The 19,654-nt window shown below is 40.4% G+C and overlaps 1 protein-coding gene across 8 annotated transcripts in view; it reads left to right on the forward strand.

Moving 5' to 3' along the window:
* Nucleotides 1-19,654, forward strand: part of tbc1d1 (TBC1 (tre-2/USP6, BUB2, cdc16) domain family, member 1) — a 93,826-nt gene that overhangs the window by 28,259 nt on the left and 45,913 nt on the right. For all 8 annotated transcript variants that reach the window (XM_069191694.1, XM_069191696.1, XM_069191695.1 and 5 more), the window contains 4 exons: nt 10,082-10,603; nt 16,012-16,101; nt 17,355-17,459; nt 19,298-19,430. In XM_069191694.1, coding sequence (XP_069047795.1) covers nt 10,082-10,603; nt 16,012-16,101; nt 17,355-17,459; nt 19,298-19,430 — 850 coding nt within the window. The remainder of the gene's footprint in view (nt 1-10,081; nt 10,604-16,011; nt 16,102-17,354; nt 17,460-19,297; nt 19,431-19,654) is intronic.

Here is a 19,654-nt window from a genome sequence, read left to right on the forward strand (position 1 = left end):
GCTGTCATTAAGCTGACCTATGATTTCAGTAGACTGAGATAACACAGAACTGCTTGTACTGCACAGGATGTAGAGACAGTGTGTTATGGTCAGTGGTGAAACCATATCACCCTGCAACCCACAACTGGCAGCCCAATGAAGCTCAGCAGGTGTGAGCCTGGTCAGTACCTGGATGGGAGACTCCTGGGAAAAACTAAGGTTGCTGTTGGAAGAGGTGTTAGTGGGGCCAGCAGGGGGCCAAATTATCCTGGCCAAATTTCCCATTGGCCCTTACCATTCATGGCCTCCTAATAATCCCCATCTATGAATTGGCTTCATTACTCTGCTCTCCTCCCCACTGATAGCTGGTGTGTAGAGAGCGTTCTGGTGCACTATGGCTGCTGTCGCATCATCCAGGTGGGGACTGCACACTGGTGGCGGTAGTGGGATTCCCCATGACCTGTAAAGCGCTTTGAGTGGAGTGTCCAGAAAAGCGCTATATAAGTGTAAGCAATTATGAATTATTATTATTGTTGGGCAGCACCGTGGCACAGAGGTTGGCGTTGCTGCCGCGCAGTGCTGGGTTCAGTTTTTCTGGGGTGCCGTGTGAGCAGGGGAGGAATGTTATCTCCACGTTCACCCAGTTTTCCTCCATGTGCTCCCAGAAATAGGGAAAATGGGCCCTGGTGCCAGTATGTGCATATCCGTTTAAAGCTGGGTGTGCCCGGTGATGGACAGGCGCCCCATCCAGAGCATACCCTGCTTGGCACACGTTGTTTGCCCAGGATAGGCTTCCCCAGGGCCCTGAGTTGGATACAGCAGGTTGAAGATGGATGGATGTCATGTTGTCTGGTGGAGTGAAACCACAGGAGGGCACAGAGTTTCAAATGCTGGGGGAAAACCATGGGGAAAGGAGTGAAATTACCCCCGATCGGCTTCCTTTTTATAACCCGTTCTCATGGAAGTCTTATCCGTCAGGTGACATACAGAATTTCCAGTGACCACTAATAAAAGAAATGTGTTTTGGGCCATTTTTTTTTTGGTGTCCTGCTTTTTTCTCCATTAGAGTTTCTAAAATGGCGATGTTTTATTTCCTTTGTGAAGAGGAGCACAAGCTACAGGCTTGTAGGTGTCGAGGCGTGGAGGTTCACCTGCAGGACTCGGAGAGTGTACTGTGTGATCGGGAGGTGTTCGGCACAGCTGTGCAAAGGCAGGCTGAGACAAGTCCTCCAACTTGTCTTCGTGGAGGCGTGCAAGTTATGAGGTTTTCGAGAGAGAAATGCAGTCTACATGTGATTAGGCAATTGTCATTCATGCACTGGAATGTTTATGGAAGCTATGAAAAAACATTACATCACTCTGCTTAGTGGGCCTTATCTGCTAAGTGCAGTTTGGGCTGTGCTCTCTTTTACCCAGATTTTAGCTCCATTCCGGCACGTTTTCGTGCTTTTCATTTGTAAAGTTCTATTAACGCACCACTCATCTTGGAAACAAACTTCCCCGATCAGTAGAAGTGGAAACTTTGCTGTCAGTATAACTTCTTAGACAAACCAGTATGCTTTATAGTCTGCAAAGGAACGAGTAATAGGTTTATTCCATGCTGAAAAGAGAAGAAAGAAAACACGAGTTACTGGAGTTACTTTTAGTCACTGGTGTAATCACTGATAATTCAGAATCTGCTTTAGTCAACCGAGACCAAAAGTCACAAACATTCCCTTCTTAAATAATTCAACCAGACACCTGCAAATCACACTATAGTGTGACATAATGCAAATAGAGTCTTTTGGGACGACAGTGCGATTCCTGTAAGATGGGTAATGTAATATTCAAAATATCCTTTTTGAATGGATCATCAAAGGGGATAGAGGACAGCTGGGGGGTCAAAAGGTCTTCCAGTACTATCTAAAGAACAGGCAGCAGGATTCAATATTAGCTACTGCGTTTAAATTAGTCTGTTAACAAAACATCTAAAAAGGTGCTTTTTAGGAATTCCGCTGTCCAGTGACATGTTACAGCTGTAGTGATGGAGTTTTTTCACAGGAGGAAGCCAGAAGTCCCCCAACCCCACGCAGTTGCTATTATTATCATTTTTGTGAAGTCTTCACCACGTGAAGCCTGGTCTTAAGAGATTCCACTGAATCAGCCTGGAAATATCCGTCTGTTGTCTCCATACGACTTGAAACCGCTGTGAAACATTTCTCTCAGTTCAGTAAAAATATCAGCACCGTGGCCAACTTTTTTGGTTTTAATTTATTTCTCTGTGCCGAAAGATAAAAAAAAATATAATTTTAAAAATGTTTCTGAAGGAACATGAAAAATGACATGGAGTTTTGCACAGCTTTGGCAATGCTCTGAGGCTGACCTTGAGGTTGCTTTATCCTCTTCAGGGAATTGAAACGAGCATTAAATGGGAATTTTCCAAACATTTTGTGTGAAGTGCCAAGACTGGTGGCACAGAGGGAGTTCTGTTGAGGTAGCACATGGGGTAAAAAAACGAGGTGGACTGAAGGTCAGGTTGAGTGGTCTTGACTTAATTATTCAAAATAAATTCAAATGCTGTGGGTCAGGCCCGGTTAACAGCAGACCTTTTTCTTCAAAGTCACATGAAAGAGGAGGTCACCTCAGCAGAGCTTTTCTCTCTCTCCCTGGCCCTGAAAGGACACTTCAGCCCACTGTGGAGTGGTTAATCCTGGCTCTGTCTGCTGTATCAGCCGAGCAAACAGCTGCTGCCCTCAGCTGTTCACACAGCTCGCGTGTGTGAGAGAGAGATGGTGACACAGGGGAACAGGCTTTTATATTAGTGCAAAGGATGCAGTGCCCATTTGTTGCTGCAGGTGCACTGTAGGCCAGAAGAAGTTAAAGAAAACAAAACGCTGCTGTGAAGGACTTTTATATCACCTTGGGATAAAAGATGGCATTGTTTTTATTCCCTCTAAAATGTATTTTTATTATGGACTTTTATCAGGTTTTCCAAAATGTCTGATAACATCCTGGCTACAAAATGTAGTGAGTCTAAATCCTTCATTTCTGGCCCAGTATATTAAAAATTGGTATAATCACAGTAAGACACATCTTTTTAGATGTGTTAATGTAGTAATCCTACAGCATGGTATTTAAATCTTATTGCGTAAAACAACTTTAGAAGTCTTAAATGTGTCTTCACTTTCAGACTGTTTTGCTACTGTATATCCATTCCTTTGCAAAATGTTTTGCATTGTAATAACAGCTCCGTTGTAAGGCCTGTTGCCTGTACCTCAGGCTGTTTCCTGTTTTCGTGTACAGATGTGGCACGCTTGAGTGTTGTGCAGGGTTAACAGAGCAGATTTCGCCCCTTGCCTCTTCCTGTGGATGTGCTGTCTTTGCAGTTTTTCTTGTAATTCGAACCAGAAATGTCACTAGAATATGGTTAATTATTTCTACAAGAACGGCTTGTAAAAGCACTGTCTCAAAGCAGGTTTCTGGTTCTTCTAGTGGGGAAGGAGGCAGGCTCTGCACTGTGCTCTGAAACCTGTTGGTGAACTGCAGTTCCTCCCTTCACTTCCTCCTGTTCCACGTGAAGGAGTGTCATCAGTAGCTGTGCTGGTCTCGGTTGTCATAACAACCGTATGAAAGATTAGAAAGGAGAGGAGGCCTTTTGGCCCAGTAGGCCCTTTTGGTAGTTAGTTGATCCAAGGATCTCATGCAGCCGATTTAACGGCATGGCTAAAGTATGTAGCATGTACCACATTCCCACTACGCTTTGGTTAAAGAAGTGCCTGCTGGTCTTGTTTTTTAACGCACTTTCCACCCGTGTCCACTGGTGTGTCTTTCGTTATTCATTCTGAAGAAATCTGCTGGGTGGATACTGTCAATGCCTTTGGGGATTGTGATTACTTGTATCAGTTCCCCTCGTCATTTTCTCTTTTCAAGACTAATAGGGTTCAGTTCCTTCAGACTTTCAATGTAGGACATTCTCTTAAGCCTCAGAAGTTGTCTGGTTACTCTGCCTTTCTCTCAACTGATTTTAGAACACCTACAGTTTATTCCTGTAGTTTTTTACAGTTTTTTCCTATAATGTGGCAACCAAAATTGTTCAGTTTTCTAACTTTTTTTCTATGAAAAATGTCTATGCATTTAACTATATATCCATAAGGGCAAATAACAGCCTAAATGCAGGAGTTTTGTTTGGGCAGCAGTCTGCTAGATATTCTAGCTCTTAATGAATTGTCTACTGAGGCAGAATGGTTAAAGCAGTTCAGTTAAACCCCTAGTCGTAAGGTATTAAGCTGGAGATGGTTTTAAAGAATCCTTAAAAGCCTGATGGATTTTGCTTCTCAAGAGCCAGAACTCGGAACCATTGATCTCAGCTGGAATGATATGAGAAAATCGCAGAACCAGTCTTAGTCTGGCAGTACAGGGCAGTTATTCCGTTTGAGGTGATCTTCTGGAGACATCATCAATCTTATGTAACTTAACTAAATTAGCTGTATTGGACACAATTTATCTAAAAAGCTGTCCAGTCCTTAACAGTTACTTTGATGTCAGATGAAGGTTTAACGTGGAGTAAATGGAGGTCCGATGGGATGTATCCCTGAGAATAAGCACATGACGCACAGGATTTGAGCAGCAATGACCAGAAATCTATATACTGTATAAAACCCAAAGCCATTTGAAATAATTTAGAGAACACACATTTGTTCTTTGAAAATATGCAATAAAATGTTTTATATTAAATGCACCCAAATGCTTTACTTTTCAAGGCGTAAAATGAGAACGCTAAGAAGATGACATGTGTTGAACAGAGAATTGTAGTGGCATTGATTTCTGTCTAATTCCCCGATAAATATAATTTATTTCGATTCTGAATGGGTATGGCCGTGCTGTACACTGCACACCGCTTATTGCCCTAATTCGAACAAATTAGTCATCTTATTTCATGTTCAGTGTTCAATACAATCTAAGAATAAATGATGCAAATATATTGTAAGCTGTTCTGGTAGAGGAAGCTGAATGGGGTTGTGAGGAACAGTGCCAGGTCAACAGCTATACTAGGCTGTAGAGTCTGTGCACAGCAAAGCCCAAACCTCTAACACTGAATAATAACAAGCTTTGGGCTTTTCATGTATTGCAGGGCAGTGCTAGACTTTAAATAGTTAGAGAAGTTCCCAGCATCACTTATTTGGCAATGCTATTAGAAAGCAGCACTAGTGGAATGTTAATGCAGAAGTATTTAGGCATTTCATAAGCATTTTAGTCCAATAGTTAGGTGGCCGTGAGGTGTGGTTTTCCAAGATACCACCGTGGGCTGTTTGCTTAACGGTGTTATTCGCTCAGTTGTTTTATAGTCCAAAATAAATTGAAGTGAAAATAATAGTTTTGATTTCTCTTCTCCATACCTTGCCTTCAGTTACTTTTTAATTTATTTTATTGTAGGCACATTTGCACAGGAAAAAAATATTGAGTTACATACTAATTTATTAATATTATTATTAATAACTTATTCAATTATTATGTCAGCAATCAAAATGTTTCCTTTTAGTTACTTAGAACTGCAGCAGTGTAACACCTACATGTGTAGCATTCAGCACTGAGCACAGGATCTGGGAGTTTTGGAATACAATCATTTCTAGTCTTCATGAGATGCAACCAGAGTGTTTCAAACATATTGTGCAACATGCAGGAGTGGAATGTTGCAACCATATATAATGGAGTGCAAATGTACTCGGATACCTCAGGGTCTGCCATCACATTTTCATTGTTTTCGCACAGTGTGCTGTTGCATGCAGCCTCACTTTACATTAAAACTAATAAACTCTACTTGGTCTGAAAGTGGCTTTAATGCTTGTACTGTATATGGTTTGATTGTCAGAGCTTAGAATGATTTTGGTTTTGTGCCTGTGGGTTTTTCTCACAACGTGTGGTAGAATTTGATTTAACTGCACTCTCCTAGTGGGGGTTGTCTATTAATTCACCTTGCTGTTTGCAGTCCTGTGTCTCCAAAGTCTGTTTAAATAATATTTTAAAATGTACATTATTATTTGTTGAGCTGTTTTATAATTTAGTTTATATCACCCCTTTTAGAAATTGTTTTGTTCAACTTTTTTCTTTTTTAAGATGCAAAGCACCATTACTGTAGGTATATATTGTTAGTAAAGTTGGTTTAACTGCATATGTATAATGCCAGAAAACTACAGAATGGCATGGGTATGGTTATATTTTGCCAGCCACTGATAAATGACCACAACTATTTGTTGCTGCTTACAGAGATTGTGACTGTTCTGGGAATTAAAAGCCAAAGCTTTCCGTGCCTCAGGCAAAAATGCTGTCTGTGCTGGGTTGCTGCCTTAAATGTTCTTGAAAAACTGTGATACTGACCAGCTCTCTGATTTTCTGACTGCTTTGTTAACTGTTGTCATGGAAACACATGAACTGACCTAGCATTTTGTCTCTCTGTAAATGAGATTGAAATTATTTCTGTGCAGTCAGGGCTGTTAACACATACAGGTTGCCGTTTCGCAGCAAGTGAGTGGTTTTTCACATTTGAGAGGGGAACTGAGTAATTTCAGTAGGATTTAGCAAGTCTGTTTTGCTTGAGAGAAGTACAGTTTTAAAGATCAGACCTGCCCCCTGCACCCAAATTGGAGGTAATGTAGGCCAAACTGGTTTTGAAATTCCTTCTTGGCAGAGGAGCAAAGCAAGATTTTTCATTGTTTTTTTAAAAAGAACCTTTAGAACTTGTGTACATTTTGAAGAGCTTCTGGTTTGTCTGTTATACTGTATTTAAGTTATTTGCTTTTAGCCTAAGATTCCTTTCTAACCTCCTTCCAGGGCCTAATGAATTTTCTATAGAAAACTAAACAATTAACTTTATTATAGAATTCTTGTCTTTCCATGCGAGAGAAAATAAACGTCTGCTTGCTATGTGTGAGAGTTGACTGCGTGTGCACCAGAGGGGTGAACTGAAATCAGATAGTCTTTTTTCTTATAGGAAAATTTGAAATATATGAAAATAAGAAAAAAAAAAATTTCAATAGGATTCTTTTGGAAGAGTGATACTTTTCTCCTGTCTTCAGTTTTTTGGATATATTTGGCTGACGATATTGTATTGCACATTTCAAGAATTGTATTCCATAACTGAGTCAAATTAAAGGTATTAAGAAGGCACATTCCATGGGGTAAACTCTAGCACTTTTGTCATTTCAAGTGGAAGCAGATGTAAGTAGAGTCATAATGAGGTGGTTCTTATAATCCTAACCCCAGACTGGGCTGAAATGCATGCTCATTTAAAAACCATTTTAACGGCTTTCTTCAAGTAAATGAAAATTTGCCTGGAGAACATACATTAATGAAGGCCATACATTTACAAGTGTTTTTTATGAATGGGTTTGATTGTTTAGGTTAATTTTTTTTTGCTTTAAGGAACATTTTCATGTCTGATGAATGGAGTTCTTCAGAGACAGATTGCAGAATCGCTCGGTTTAAACCCCAGAGAGGGTTAGGGTTAGGACTCTCACGATACTTAGACATTTTTTAACCTCATGGCTGTATTTTGGGGGCCAAGGGAACTTTAGGAAGTGTGATATTTTTCTCGCATCATCATTTTTTTCAGATATACTGCAAGTGTTCAGCTCCACAGTCACTGAACATCAACGTCTTTGCTGAGGTTGAGACATACACTTTTACTCCTCCAGTAGAGGGTGACAATTAACTGGAGACACAGGAGCAGCTACAGAAGTTTGCTTGCAGAGGGATATCGAGATATACAAGACAGTACTGACCGCTGTTCAAGAGAGACTTTATGCAACACAGTAGCCTATGCATTTCCAGATTAATATTCTGAGGTTACTACAGAGCACTCTTTAAATGCCTGTATCCTGTTGTTGATAAGAAAACACATCTTTTTTCTAAGCTTTCAAAACTACATTGGTAACATTCAGGAACAGTGTGACAGCAGCTCAGCTTGTGCAGACCTGTCTGGGCCCTGTCCAATGTTTCCTTGTCTAAATATTTTTGAAGGAAGACTTAAATTTGCTGGGGCCATAAACAGAACTAGCTGTCGCTTGCAGAACAGAGTGTGTTTTGTTAGGTTTTTCTATGGCTCTTGTCTCCACAGAACATCTAAAAGTCAAAGATGCACAAGGGAGTATTACTATTATGTTATGCTATTATTTAATTTTTCACAGCCTGGCTTTTTAGTTAATATTTAAATCAAGCTGTTCCCTGCTGAACTGAAAAGACTGATGAAGTCTTGACTCAATTCAGCATCCCCTTTAGAGCTTAGGACCATTTACAATCAAAGCTCTCTTTCATTCTTGAGAACTCCAATCTTGGCGAGTAAAACTCGGTACAGCATGCATTTTTAAAAATCTTGCGCAGATAAAAACATTAGCCTACTCTTTTTATTTAAATCGTGCTTGCCTAGTGATATCTGCATTTATGTAGTATATGTAATAATTAATAATAATAATTGCTTACACTTATATAGTGCTTTGCTGGACACTCCACTCAAAGCGCTTTACAGGTAATGGGGACTCCCCTCCACCACCACCAATGTGCAGCATCCACCTGTATGTACAATACAAAGTAATTTGTTTTGATAGATATTGAAATACTTATTAGACACATCTAGATGTTATTTATTATAGGTACTTTTCAGAACATTTGCTCACAAAATACCAGGCTGTAACATTATATTTATATAAATAGTGTTTTTATTTCTCAATGTTGTGTAGAATGGGTAGACCTAGGTTTGTAAAGCCTTTGGACAGCAGCAGTGAATGTCATGTTATGGCTGAATGCACATTGTCACATGGGAGGTACTTCAGATTTTCCATATCTGAGTATTTATGCCAAATGGTTTTTAAGGCCTGCCTGGATGTTTGAAGCAATTTTAATTTGAAGCAATTTTAATACTCAGTACGTGCATACAAGTTAAAGCTTGGCTAACAAGAAATATGGATTTCTAAGAGCAGCACAATGATAGAAGGTATGGGCGTATTAAGCTCAGTTTATTGAGACTACACATTAACTTTGAACTTCCATCTACAATTACATAACAAACATAATTCAAGTTGAAGTATGTTATAGCTGTGCAAATCATTATCCCTGTGGTTAAAAAACAATAAAAGAAAATATTGCAAAACATTTCCAATGCAATAAACAATAAAGACAGGACAAATATTTTAGTAAACAGTTTGTTTATGATGGAGAAAGGGGATGTTTTATTTTACATTTTAAAGTCCTAAGGTTTATGTTAGTGCTCTGTAATCCTGCCTTGAGCGTTTCGTGATCCGTGTGCCAGTGTGTTGATTACAAGTACGTGTCGGTGACGAGAGAAACTCCAGCTTTATGCTACATTACAGACCTTACTGACAACCCATTTCAATCTGTCTCAGAGTATAAGTCCGGTCAGCTCTGTCTCTCAGCATGATTTTAAGAGAACGACTGTGTGTAAGGTCAATCAAAAAGTATTTCAAATAATTTAACACCATTCTGTCTAATAGAAAATCAAAAGCTTAGGGGAAAAAAAAAATCTACCAATAAAGTAAAAAGTGAGACCTTGCTGTTTTTGAGAATCTGAAAATCTGTTCAGCATGATGATACCACATCTAAAAGGCCATCACAAAGTGTCACGCTTAAAACAAGCTGGTTTTACAACACCCTACAAAAGCCCCAGCCACAGACACTGGTCTGCCTGTCTTCCTGGAGGTGCACTTTAGATCTGACACTGAAGCAGTATTTAGAACTTGAAAAGGTTGCTTCTTCCTGAAATTTGGAATTTCTGGAAGAAAGCAACATATATCATCTCAACAAGTAGGCTACTGCAATCTCGATGAGGAAACGGCAGAACAAGGAAAGAATGTTCAGTGCCGGTTTAAGTAGGTGGCACTTCTTTACACAACGATTTGAAAGTGTTTGGAATAGACTCCCTGGCAGCTTTGTGGAAGGTGATTATTTTGGATTTTTTCCAAAGGAAGGGCTCGATGACACCCTTAGAGCATAAAGCTACAAGTAACCAAAGAGGCCTGGCAGGCCAAAAGGCCTTCCCTTGTAAGTTATTGTTTTTAAGTAATTAACCGCTGTATGTTAATTGTCTTCTGGTGTTGGTTTGGTGCCCCCACAGGTTCCCGAGATCATCAACACCCTCCGTCAGGCCGGGAAGAACGCCCGGCAGGAGGAGGCCCAGCCCCGGCTCCACGACCCCGACGACGCCTTCGCCAAGAAGTTCGAAGTCCTGTTCTGCGGGCGAGTGGCGGTGGCTCACAAGAAAGCCCCGCCGGCGCTGATCGATGAGTGCATCGAGAAATTCAATCACCTCCGCACCGCGGAGGAGGAGGCAGGGGGGGCCGGATCCGAGCCGGGCAGCCCCGCCACTTCGTCCGCGGGCTCCTCTTCGGCGCGCGTCAAGCGCTCCCTGTTCTTCGCGTCCTCGGCCAGTGAGGAGGAAGGCAGCAAGTCAGGTGACTTCAGTTCGGCCAATCAGAGCTGCCAGCGGACTGTGTTCTTCAGAACAGAGGCGAGTCTTCCATCCCTGCAAGCGCTAGATGAGAATGGCATTTCTCCAGAGCTGCAGAAGAGGAATATGAATGGACCCTGTGGTGTTCAGCCCACAAACATCCAGGAAAACAGAACTATGCTGTTTACGGTAATCAGTTTCCTTTATGCTTGCTATGACTAAATCGTAGAGGTAAAGAGGAAAGTCCATCCCAGAACCAGACTTATAGGCGTACTGTGAAGAAAATGTTTCAGCAGAGGGAGTTCTTGTATACACACAGAGGTGCCTCACTTTCATTATGGCAGCATGTTTGTTGCAAAATAGGTCGATTCAATTAACTATCATGTCTAAGAACCCTAACAGAAACCTAATGACTTCACTGACTATAATCATCGTCTCTTTTGAGTTAATTCAGGTGATTCTGATGGTTTGTTTAGTTAATTATCCAAAGTAATTATTATGTGTTGTTCTTACCCCCTGTTAACACTTCGACTGTGCAGCACAAGAATAAACTATTGGTGAACCTTGTAAATTGCTTAAATTTGTCATTTTAAATATGTACTTTTGGACTGGATGGGTAATGTCCTCCTTTTCAAAACCTGCAGCATTCAAAAGGGACTGGTAGCGGCATCTATACAGTATGTCAGATCTAGCTGCACCCTTGAAATTTACTGGTCACCAGTTCCATCCATTTCAGAACATTTCAAACCAAGTCCAGTATATTGCAGCATCACTTTTAAAGACAGCATTCTTCTGGTAATATTTGAAATACTAGTAGATTTCAAATGAAATGTAAACTAGTTCAGACTATTAGAAACCAGTTGCTAATTCTTCTGGAATCAGTTGTTCTTTCCACAGGAGTACTGTATGTTATGGCCTTCTGACTAAGTATACAGTAGCAGCGTTCTTACTGGGACACTGCTAGTTCGTCTTTCTGTAGGGTCTGGTCCATTGAACAGTAATGGCAAAATGAGTTCTGAAACAACCATTTTTGCAATGGCATGAGAATGATTTGCATTTTCCAGTATTCTTTCACATGGCCCAGTGAACAGCAATTTTAAGATAATATGCAGGTTTTGTAGAGTGTCATCTGGTAATGTTGAATGTATTGGATTGAAGCCCATGATGAATCATCTGTATTTGAGGTTGCTCATAACATGATCAATGTTTTGGTGGGAGAAACTTTAGTCTATTCAACCTCAATTTGCGGAGGCAGTGGTTGCATTTGGAATGTCCTGCAAGGATACAGGACATTTAGGTCTTCCATAGGTCACAAAACCAGGATTTGCAGGATATCAACCTTCTTCTGTGATTATTTTGTATTCAATTATTAACAGTTGTTGAACTGATTAAAGTCTGCCTTTTGTACCTCTGTGCACATAATTGTTGAAATAGGAATGTAATAAATGGGTAAGTCTTGTGATTTCAGGACACAATAAGAGTCTTTCAGTAACTTAAGTGTGAGCTGAAGGAAATGGGATGAGTCTTTTCCAATCATGGTTTGTCTAAATTTGTTGATTTTTGTGACAGTTGGTATTTTTTACTGTAGGAATGGCGCAGTTTATTTTTCTTCTGCTTAAGTTTGTTTGCTCATTTAGAAGTTGAATGTGGGAGGTCTGTCCTGGGACTTTTCTCAAACCTATAAAAAAAGCATTGAAACGAAAGAGACAGTACAAAAATATCCATAGTACATGACGTGGGCCTTTGAGAAAGTTTTTTGCCACAGCTCTTCACTTGTAGATCTCTCCTTGGGGATTCGTTTGAGAAATTGCTCTGTGTTGTCCTTCTTTTGCCTGTATTGCTTACTGTAGCCCCTGCCTCTGTGATTAGTGTGATTGTTAACTTGCAGCCAGTCTGAAATATTCAGTGTTAACTACTCAGTCCCATTAAGAACAGGGGATCTTAGGAATGGTTACAAATGAGGGAAGCCATTTGAACCGCTTAGCTTATATGGTTTTTAGTAGCCAATTGATCTGAGGATCTCATCCAGCTGTTTCTTGATATTAATTTGAACAACATGTCTGGGTGGTTACTCCTACTTCCACCTCCCTTTCTGAAAAGAAACCGCTCCTGTTCTCAGTGTATAATGTAATCCCTGTAGTTTCATCGTGCTTCAGTGTTGATTTTGAATAAGTCAATTGAGATATCTTTTCTCATTTCTCTTGACAATTCTGAATAATTGAATGAGGTCCACTTGTAGTCTCCTTTGTTCCGGATTAAAACATTCACTTCTTTTAGTGTCTCAGTGTAGGACATTCGTTGAAGCCTGGTTTCTCTTCTCTGGATGGACTGATTCCAGAGTAGTATTGTTTTTGCAAAATTGCTAGCAAAACTATACACAATATTCTAAAAAGTCTTAATACTGTATTGTACAGTGTGAAGATTACATCTCTTGATTTAAATGTTATTCTTTTAGCTATAAATACTAATATTCTGCTTCTTTTTAATTGTTTCCCCACATTGTCTGTGTGTTAATGAAGTGTTGGATGTTCTAAGCAACCAGAGTAAGCGAAACATATTTCAGGTCTCTTAAATTACCTGTGGCTTGGGAAAACAATTATGAAAGCACAGATAGTGAATGCGCTTCCGTGTTTAAGAACTGGTATGTTTTAGGACTGAAAATAGGAACCACTTTTTACACAGGGAGTAGGTATGATTACAGGATCAGGCAGCCAAGTCCTAGTGTTAAAGCTAATTTTGTTGCGTTGAATAGCTTTTTCTGTTCTTTTGATTAACTGTCAGCACTTTGCAGAACCTTCCTATAAAAAATAACTCTTTCTCTGGAAAGGTGTGCATGGCTGTGTTATAGCCTTGAACAAGGTGTGCCACCCGAATTGCTCCAGTCAAATGCCCACCTGTATAAATGGGTGCAAATGTAGTTTGATTAATGTATCAGCCCAATGAATTGGTAATAAACTAGCAGGTAACTACGATGTAATAAAATCCTTTTTTATTTTAGTTTTGTTTTATATGCATATTTATATTTTCAGTATATTTATATAGTGTATAAACTAAATGAAGCAGGAGATAAGGTGGAGCAAGAAGAAATGGCTTCACCATTTGAATAACTGGTGAGATTGGCCAGACGGTTCAATCCCAGAGTGGAATTTGGCCAGGAGACTAGGGTTAACACCCCTGCTCATTTGAACAGTGTCATGGCATCTTTAATGCCAAAGTCTTCTGGAAATGGTGACATTCATGTCAAATCTGAAGGACAGTACCTCTGACATCAGTGTCAATGCCACCATACTTCAGTGTTAGTTTGGACATTTTGGACCGATGTGAACAGCTCCTTTGCTAACAAGGCTTAGCTTCTGAGATTTCAGGAGAGAGTTCAGGCTGCAAGGTGATAACTGCACGATTAGGAGGTGTATGCCATATTGACAGTATTTCACTATCATCTAGCCTTATATGCTTTGCGATTGTGTGTGAATTGGTCAAAAAGAGCTTTCTGATTTTCTGGAAAAGATGTACCTGTGTGGGTGTGAGAAAGCCCTGCACAGAAAGTCAGAAAGCAGTGACTGAGACTGAGTAAATTAGCTCGCCACTTGCCTGTAGAGGAATTAGCTTCTAGAAGGGAGGCATTTCTGTGATGGACTGGCGTCCCATCCAGGGTGTATCCTGCCTTGTGGTTGTTGCATGGTATGATAGGCTCTGGCAACCCTGTGTTGGATAAAGTGGTAGGAAATGGAAGGGAAATATTTAAGGCAAAACCATCTACCATCAAAAAAGGTATCTATAGTTAACAATTTAATAAATAGTGTAAGTAAACAGGGTTGCAAGCTCAGCTGTAAATTAAAAAGGTTCACAGGGTGGCTATACAGCACATAAGGAGGTCAAGCCCCAGCAGGTTCTTAGAATGGAACAAGATCCATCAGGTAATTACAAAATGTTTTGCATTTTTTAAAGAAACAAATACTAGAAGTGGAGATGGGGAAGATTTCTTGTATCACGCAGCCAATCAATAAGAACACATTTCAGAACATTTCAACAGAGGGGACCTAAAAATCACTTCATCGAGTTTTCTGTGTGATGAACACAAGCTTTCGGTTATTCAGAAAGTGATACTTCAGTCCCTTGATTCTGCAAAACAGTAATCTGTATGATGATAACACTTTCTGGTTTCCAGAATGGTGACGCTCAGGTATAGATACGCTGTTCTGTGCTGTTGATCTCTCTGCTACAGTTACTCATTTCTTTCCATTATCAGCTGTAGGAAGCCAAAACCATGTCTTGCAAACATTTAACCTTGAATTTAAAGTGCCCTAAACCAGGAAAACTCTTGAACTTTGAATCCAGTGTACTGCTGTTGAAACACCAACAGTTCTCATATTGCAGTTAAAAAGTAGCCTGATGAGTTTGTAAAGACAGTATTTAAAAACGCCATTATTTTTTATGTTTATCTTTGAAATTTTTTCTGGCAATTGAAACACTTTTCTTGAAATTTTCCACAAGCTATAATATATGTGGTGTTAAAGGAAAAGTCAGTCTGTGCCCTCTTGAAAATCAATGCCATCGTTATATATTTTTAAATGACTAATTTTCTTCTGTCATTTAGAACAGTGTTTCTGTAGAAATCAGCAAAATATAAATTTAAACCATGCCAAAGGTTCTGATTTTTAAAAAAAATCTTAGATTTTAACTGATGAATCAACAGTGATGATGACCAAGCACAGGTACAACAAGCTGAGACAAGGAAAGCGAGAGTGAGTCCTGATGTTGGTTGTCTACCAGATGCTACAGAGAACAGAGCCTGATGGTGTCAAACACTTTTTTTTCCTCAAAATACTTTTCTGTAGCTGGGTCGTGGTCAGTGGAGTCTAAGATCAAAATGCTGTAGTCCAGGTATACAATTTCTAATTGCAGAGTGCAGAAGATCAGTTTTTCTTGGCCGTTCTGTCCCTCTTGGCTGCAAGAAGGACAATAACCCAATGGGTTTAGACCAAGTTTAAGGCCAAGAGTCCTCACCGTGCCAGCTGACCTTTTCAGAGTTGGTTAAAGTGTTGGTTGCTGAAGCCACAAGCCTCTAGGGTACCGACTATGGATATAGGATGGTTTTCTTTCAATGTCGGATTCGGGAGAAACTTAAAATTCATAAAGAAACATACATGTTTTGAAATAAAACAATAATGTGGAAACCCCTCTTTGGTAACCACTTCTGTTTATTGTGTGTTAACCAAGGGAACTGTTCCAGATAAACAGTGAAACATAAACCAGAGGGTATAAGCAGAAAGAACAGAAAAGTGCGTTTAAAACCAAGAAGAGGAGTCACTTCTTTACCTAACAGGATATAGGTGCAAAGAATGAGCAGCTCAGCCCTGTTGTTGAAGCCCAATACTTGGGCTTCGTTCAAGAAACAGCTGGATAAACTTTTAATCAGTTTACCACTTACTACTAAATGGGCCGAATGTCCTCTTCTTGATTATAACCTTTAGGTTCTTATGGATCTTCCAAAAAGTGGGAACCATGATCTGTTTTACAGACATTAGAGGTGTCATAATTTGATAAACACTGAGTGCTTTCTGTCTCTCAGGGAATTGTCATTTGATTTGTTGCAGATTGGCCAGTCCCAAATCTTCATCGTGAGTCCAGATACAAAGAAAGTTGCCATAGAAAAAAGCTTCAGAGAAATCTCCTTCTGTTCTCAGGTACGTAATCCTGTATTTATAATACTACTGCTACTTCAATAGTAGTAGTTTTGTTATTATTGTTATGGTTGTTGTTTCTCGTGCACACAGGATTAATCTCACCCTCATGTTTGCCTTCCAAGCTTCTCCAATACCTCTAGATAAAACGCAAGTCTAGTTTACAAACCTGATATCTGTGCTGAGATCAGTTCATTCATGCTTATGCTGGATGGGTCTGCTTGCCATCTCATCCCTGTCTTCTTGGTCATCGTTTTATACTGACAAATCTTAAGCATTAATGTCTGGTGGTGAAATTGTCTTGTTTGGTGGGTTAAGCAATGGAGACACCTGCTGGCTATAGACAACCACAACATGTGAACCTGCAAACAAACTTAAAACACTGCCTGTGAACACGCAAAGGGGGAAATTTTCAGTTTTTGAAACTGAAACACTATTAAAGGATCCCATTTAATCACATCCTGATTTAGGGTACTGGTTAATGTTAAGCTAACCAGGTTAATGTTAGTTAAACTAGTTCTAAGGTGGAAATGCTGATTCTGTGAAGTAGAGTCTTCATCCAGGACTTACTTGTTTTCATTCCAGCAGAGATCAGAACCTTGAGTTTCAGGCAGGAATAACTTGTTCTATAGGCATTTATCAGGAAAATCAGGGCTCTCTGTAACCTGATTATCCAACTCCGCTCTTCAGCAGCTGTAGTGCCAGAAGCTTTTGGGGTTTAAGGACTCAATGAACAGCTTAAAACCAAAGGTAATGATTTAATTAAGAGTAATGTGTGTCACAAGCCTTCAGGTGTTCAAGGAGGACATTTAAAGGATCCATACAGTAGAAAGCCTGCTAGACTTGCAGGGTCTGGCTGGTCACCCTTTCTGTAAAGCAGGAGGGTCAATCTCAGATTCTGCAGAGTCCACGCTCAGCAGGTTTTATAAGTTGATGACTTAGAGGCTACTTTTAAAGGCCTGGAACAATTCAGCCTATGGTTATTTATGGTCATGGGGGGTGTTTCGATTAAGTAGTTTTGAGATAATTTAGAATCAAAGTCAGAATATCTTTCTGCCCTCAAGGACCAGTGTTTCTCTCCATTGAACTAATTGTTTAATTGATCATCTGCTTAAACAAGGTTCCTTATCTTCATATAAAAATAGCCAACTGAAGATGACTTATGTTAAGGACTTGATTCTGGGCTTGAGACTCTCCGAGACCAAGGTTGGTTCACTTCTGGTAGTGATGAAGGACTTTCCTTTTCCCCGCCACAGGGAATTCGGCATGTGGACCACTTTGGATTCATCTGCAGGGAGTCTTTAGAAAACGGGACCTGCCAGTTTGTCTGTTATGTGTTCCAGTGTACCAATGAAGCACTGGTAAGAGATCACGCTGGCCATCTGGACAACACGCCTGAATTAAATTGACCAGTGTTTTGTGTACCGCAGTGCAAGGCAACCAATGCGAAACATGACATGTTCTTTTTCGTGAAGACATGCGAGTTGATAGGATCTTGATAGGATGTGCATTGTACAGTTTTACTTATGAAATACACAGGGAACTTGCAAAGTGTGCTGACCAATTCAGGCAGCTGTATTGTGAAAACCTTGTACTGTGTAGCAGTAGCAATGAATTAGAGGTCACCTAGGAATGACACCATGGAAACCAGGATTCAATGGATACTGCCCATATACCCCAGCAAAGGCTTTTTCTCATATCCTCCATCATGGACATAGATGGTGATAATATAAGCCAATGTAGAACCAGCTGTGGTACCAACATCATTCAATGGGCCCCCCACAGTCTGAGCTGCATGTGGATCAAATTTCCTTGTTCTAAATCAACTAGCTGCCCTTTTGAAGTCACTTAAAGAGATATGCCAGGAATTAAACTACACTTTTAATTTTTAAAACACGCTATTATGGATCTCAGAATCCTTCTTGTGATTACTGTTGTCAGTTGGTGTGAAATATCCGTGTTGGGTGTTGTTAAAAGCAAACATCTCCAGTTTTTCATCATTTGCATTGCTTTTCATCATACCATATAGACTTCATTATCATTGTAAAAAGAATGCTTTAAATAGCATTCTTTTTTCATGTGTAAAAATGTCTGAAAACTGCCCGCCTGTTTTTGGACCATCGTTAGTTGTTATTCTCTGAAGAACATTCATCTTTTTTAATTAAATAAAAGCCTGATTGTCAGCCTAGGGACCTTGACCACACTGACGTGGAGAACTGCCAAACCAGTGAAAGTAAAATGTTCATTGAGCTTTAGGGCGTATTCTCCATCTTGAATGATGTGCGCAGAAGTGAAGCTGTTTCAGTCCGCAGCAGAGCAGATGTGCTGGTGTAAAGTCAGGATGTGATCAGAAGGAACATCTCACAATAGTCCCATAAATCACAGCGAAACTGAGATGCGGGGCCTAAAATCAACAATCCCAAGATGCAAAATAGTAATTTTATAATTGAAGCTTCCATGCACAATGGAGAAAGTCTCTTCAGCATTATGGTAAAACTATGCACCAGGCGGCCATGTAACTGACAGACTTGCAGTACCTGCCAGTCACAGGAATGGAATCTTGGACATCCCACATGCTGGGCTTTCGGCCAATGAGTTCCACCGGGCAGGCACAGCAGAACGAACCGCAGCTCAGCTGAACCTCCTTTATTCGTGTACAAACCATGTTACAGGGCTTGTATAGTGACACTGTCTCCTAGTGTCTTTTTAAATTTTGATGAGGATCTGGAGAGTACACAAATGTAATCTATTTATCTATATATTTGGATATTAATCTATCAGTTTTCAGTATTACGTGCACTTCATCTTGAATATTTGTTGGTGTGGCCAAGGCATCTTACAAGCAGTAACATAGCTATACCTATGCTCACACCTGACGAAGACTTCACAGCGAAACGTTGTGTTTTCACTCTTCTCTTTTAGCTATGAAATAAACCTATTACTTATTCCTTTGCATAACATATCTATGACTGGCACACACGCGTACTATAATTCACACATATCCCATAATGCCATCAACAAAGCAAAATAGGATCAAATGATCAAAATAAGCCAGATTCCACTTGTATCAGGCTCAAGAACGCAGTATTTTCAGTTCAGCACCTTTTGGGGGGTTTTTGAGAATTTGTGGAGGGAGAGTTCCTCCGGCCCGGGGCGTCTTTGCGCAGCCCGTGAAGGCGTTTGTGTCCCCGTGCTGCAGGTGGACGAGATCATGCTGACCCTGAAGCAGGCGTTCAGCGTGGCGGCCGGGCAGCAGAGTTCCAGGACGCAGGCCCCGCAGTGCGCCAGCTGTCCCATGCAGCACCTCCACAGGCTGTGCGCGAGGATAGAGGGTAATGACGTCGGCCCAGGAAACCCAGGAAGAGGCCCAGACTTCCCTCCAAGCTTTGCAAAGAGTTGAAAATGAATATAGCCAAACAGCCCTCCTGGGAGAAAAAGACTGAATTAGCGCTTTCACAAATACCAAGCAGCGGCTCAGTTAGTAGACACCACGTGATTTTTCTTTGATGCATGTGCTGTTCTAAGTTACAAAGGCAAAGAGCTGGTTGAAGTACAG

The sequence above is a fragment of the Lepisosteus oculatus genome, chromosome 1, assembly GCF_040954835.1.
Source record: "Lepisosteus oculatus isolate fLepOcu1 chromosome 1, fLepOcu1.hap2, whole genome shotgun sequence".
Lineage (NCBI taxonomy): Eukaryota > Metazoa > Chordata > Actinopteri > Semionotiformes > Lepisosteidae > Lepisosteus > Lepisosteus oculatus.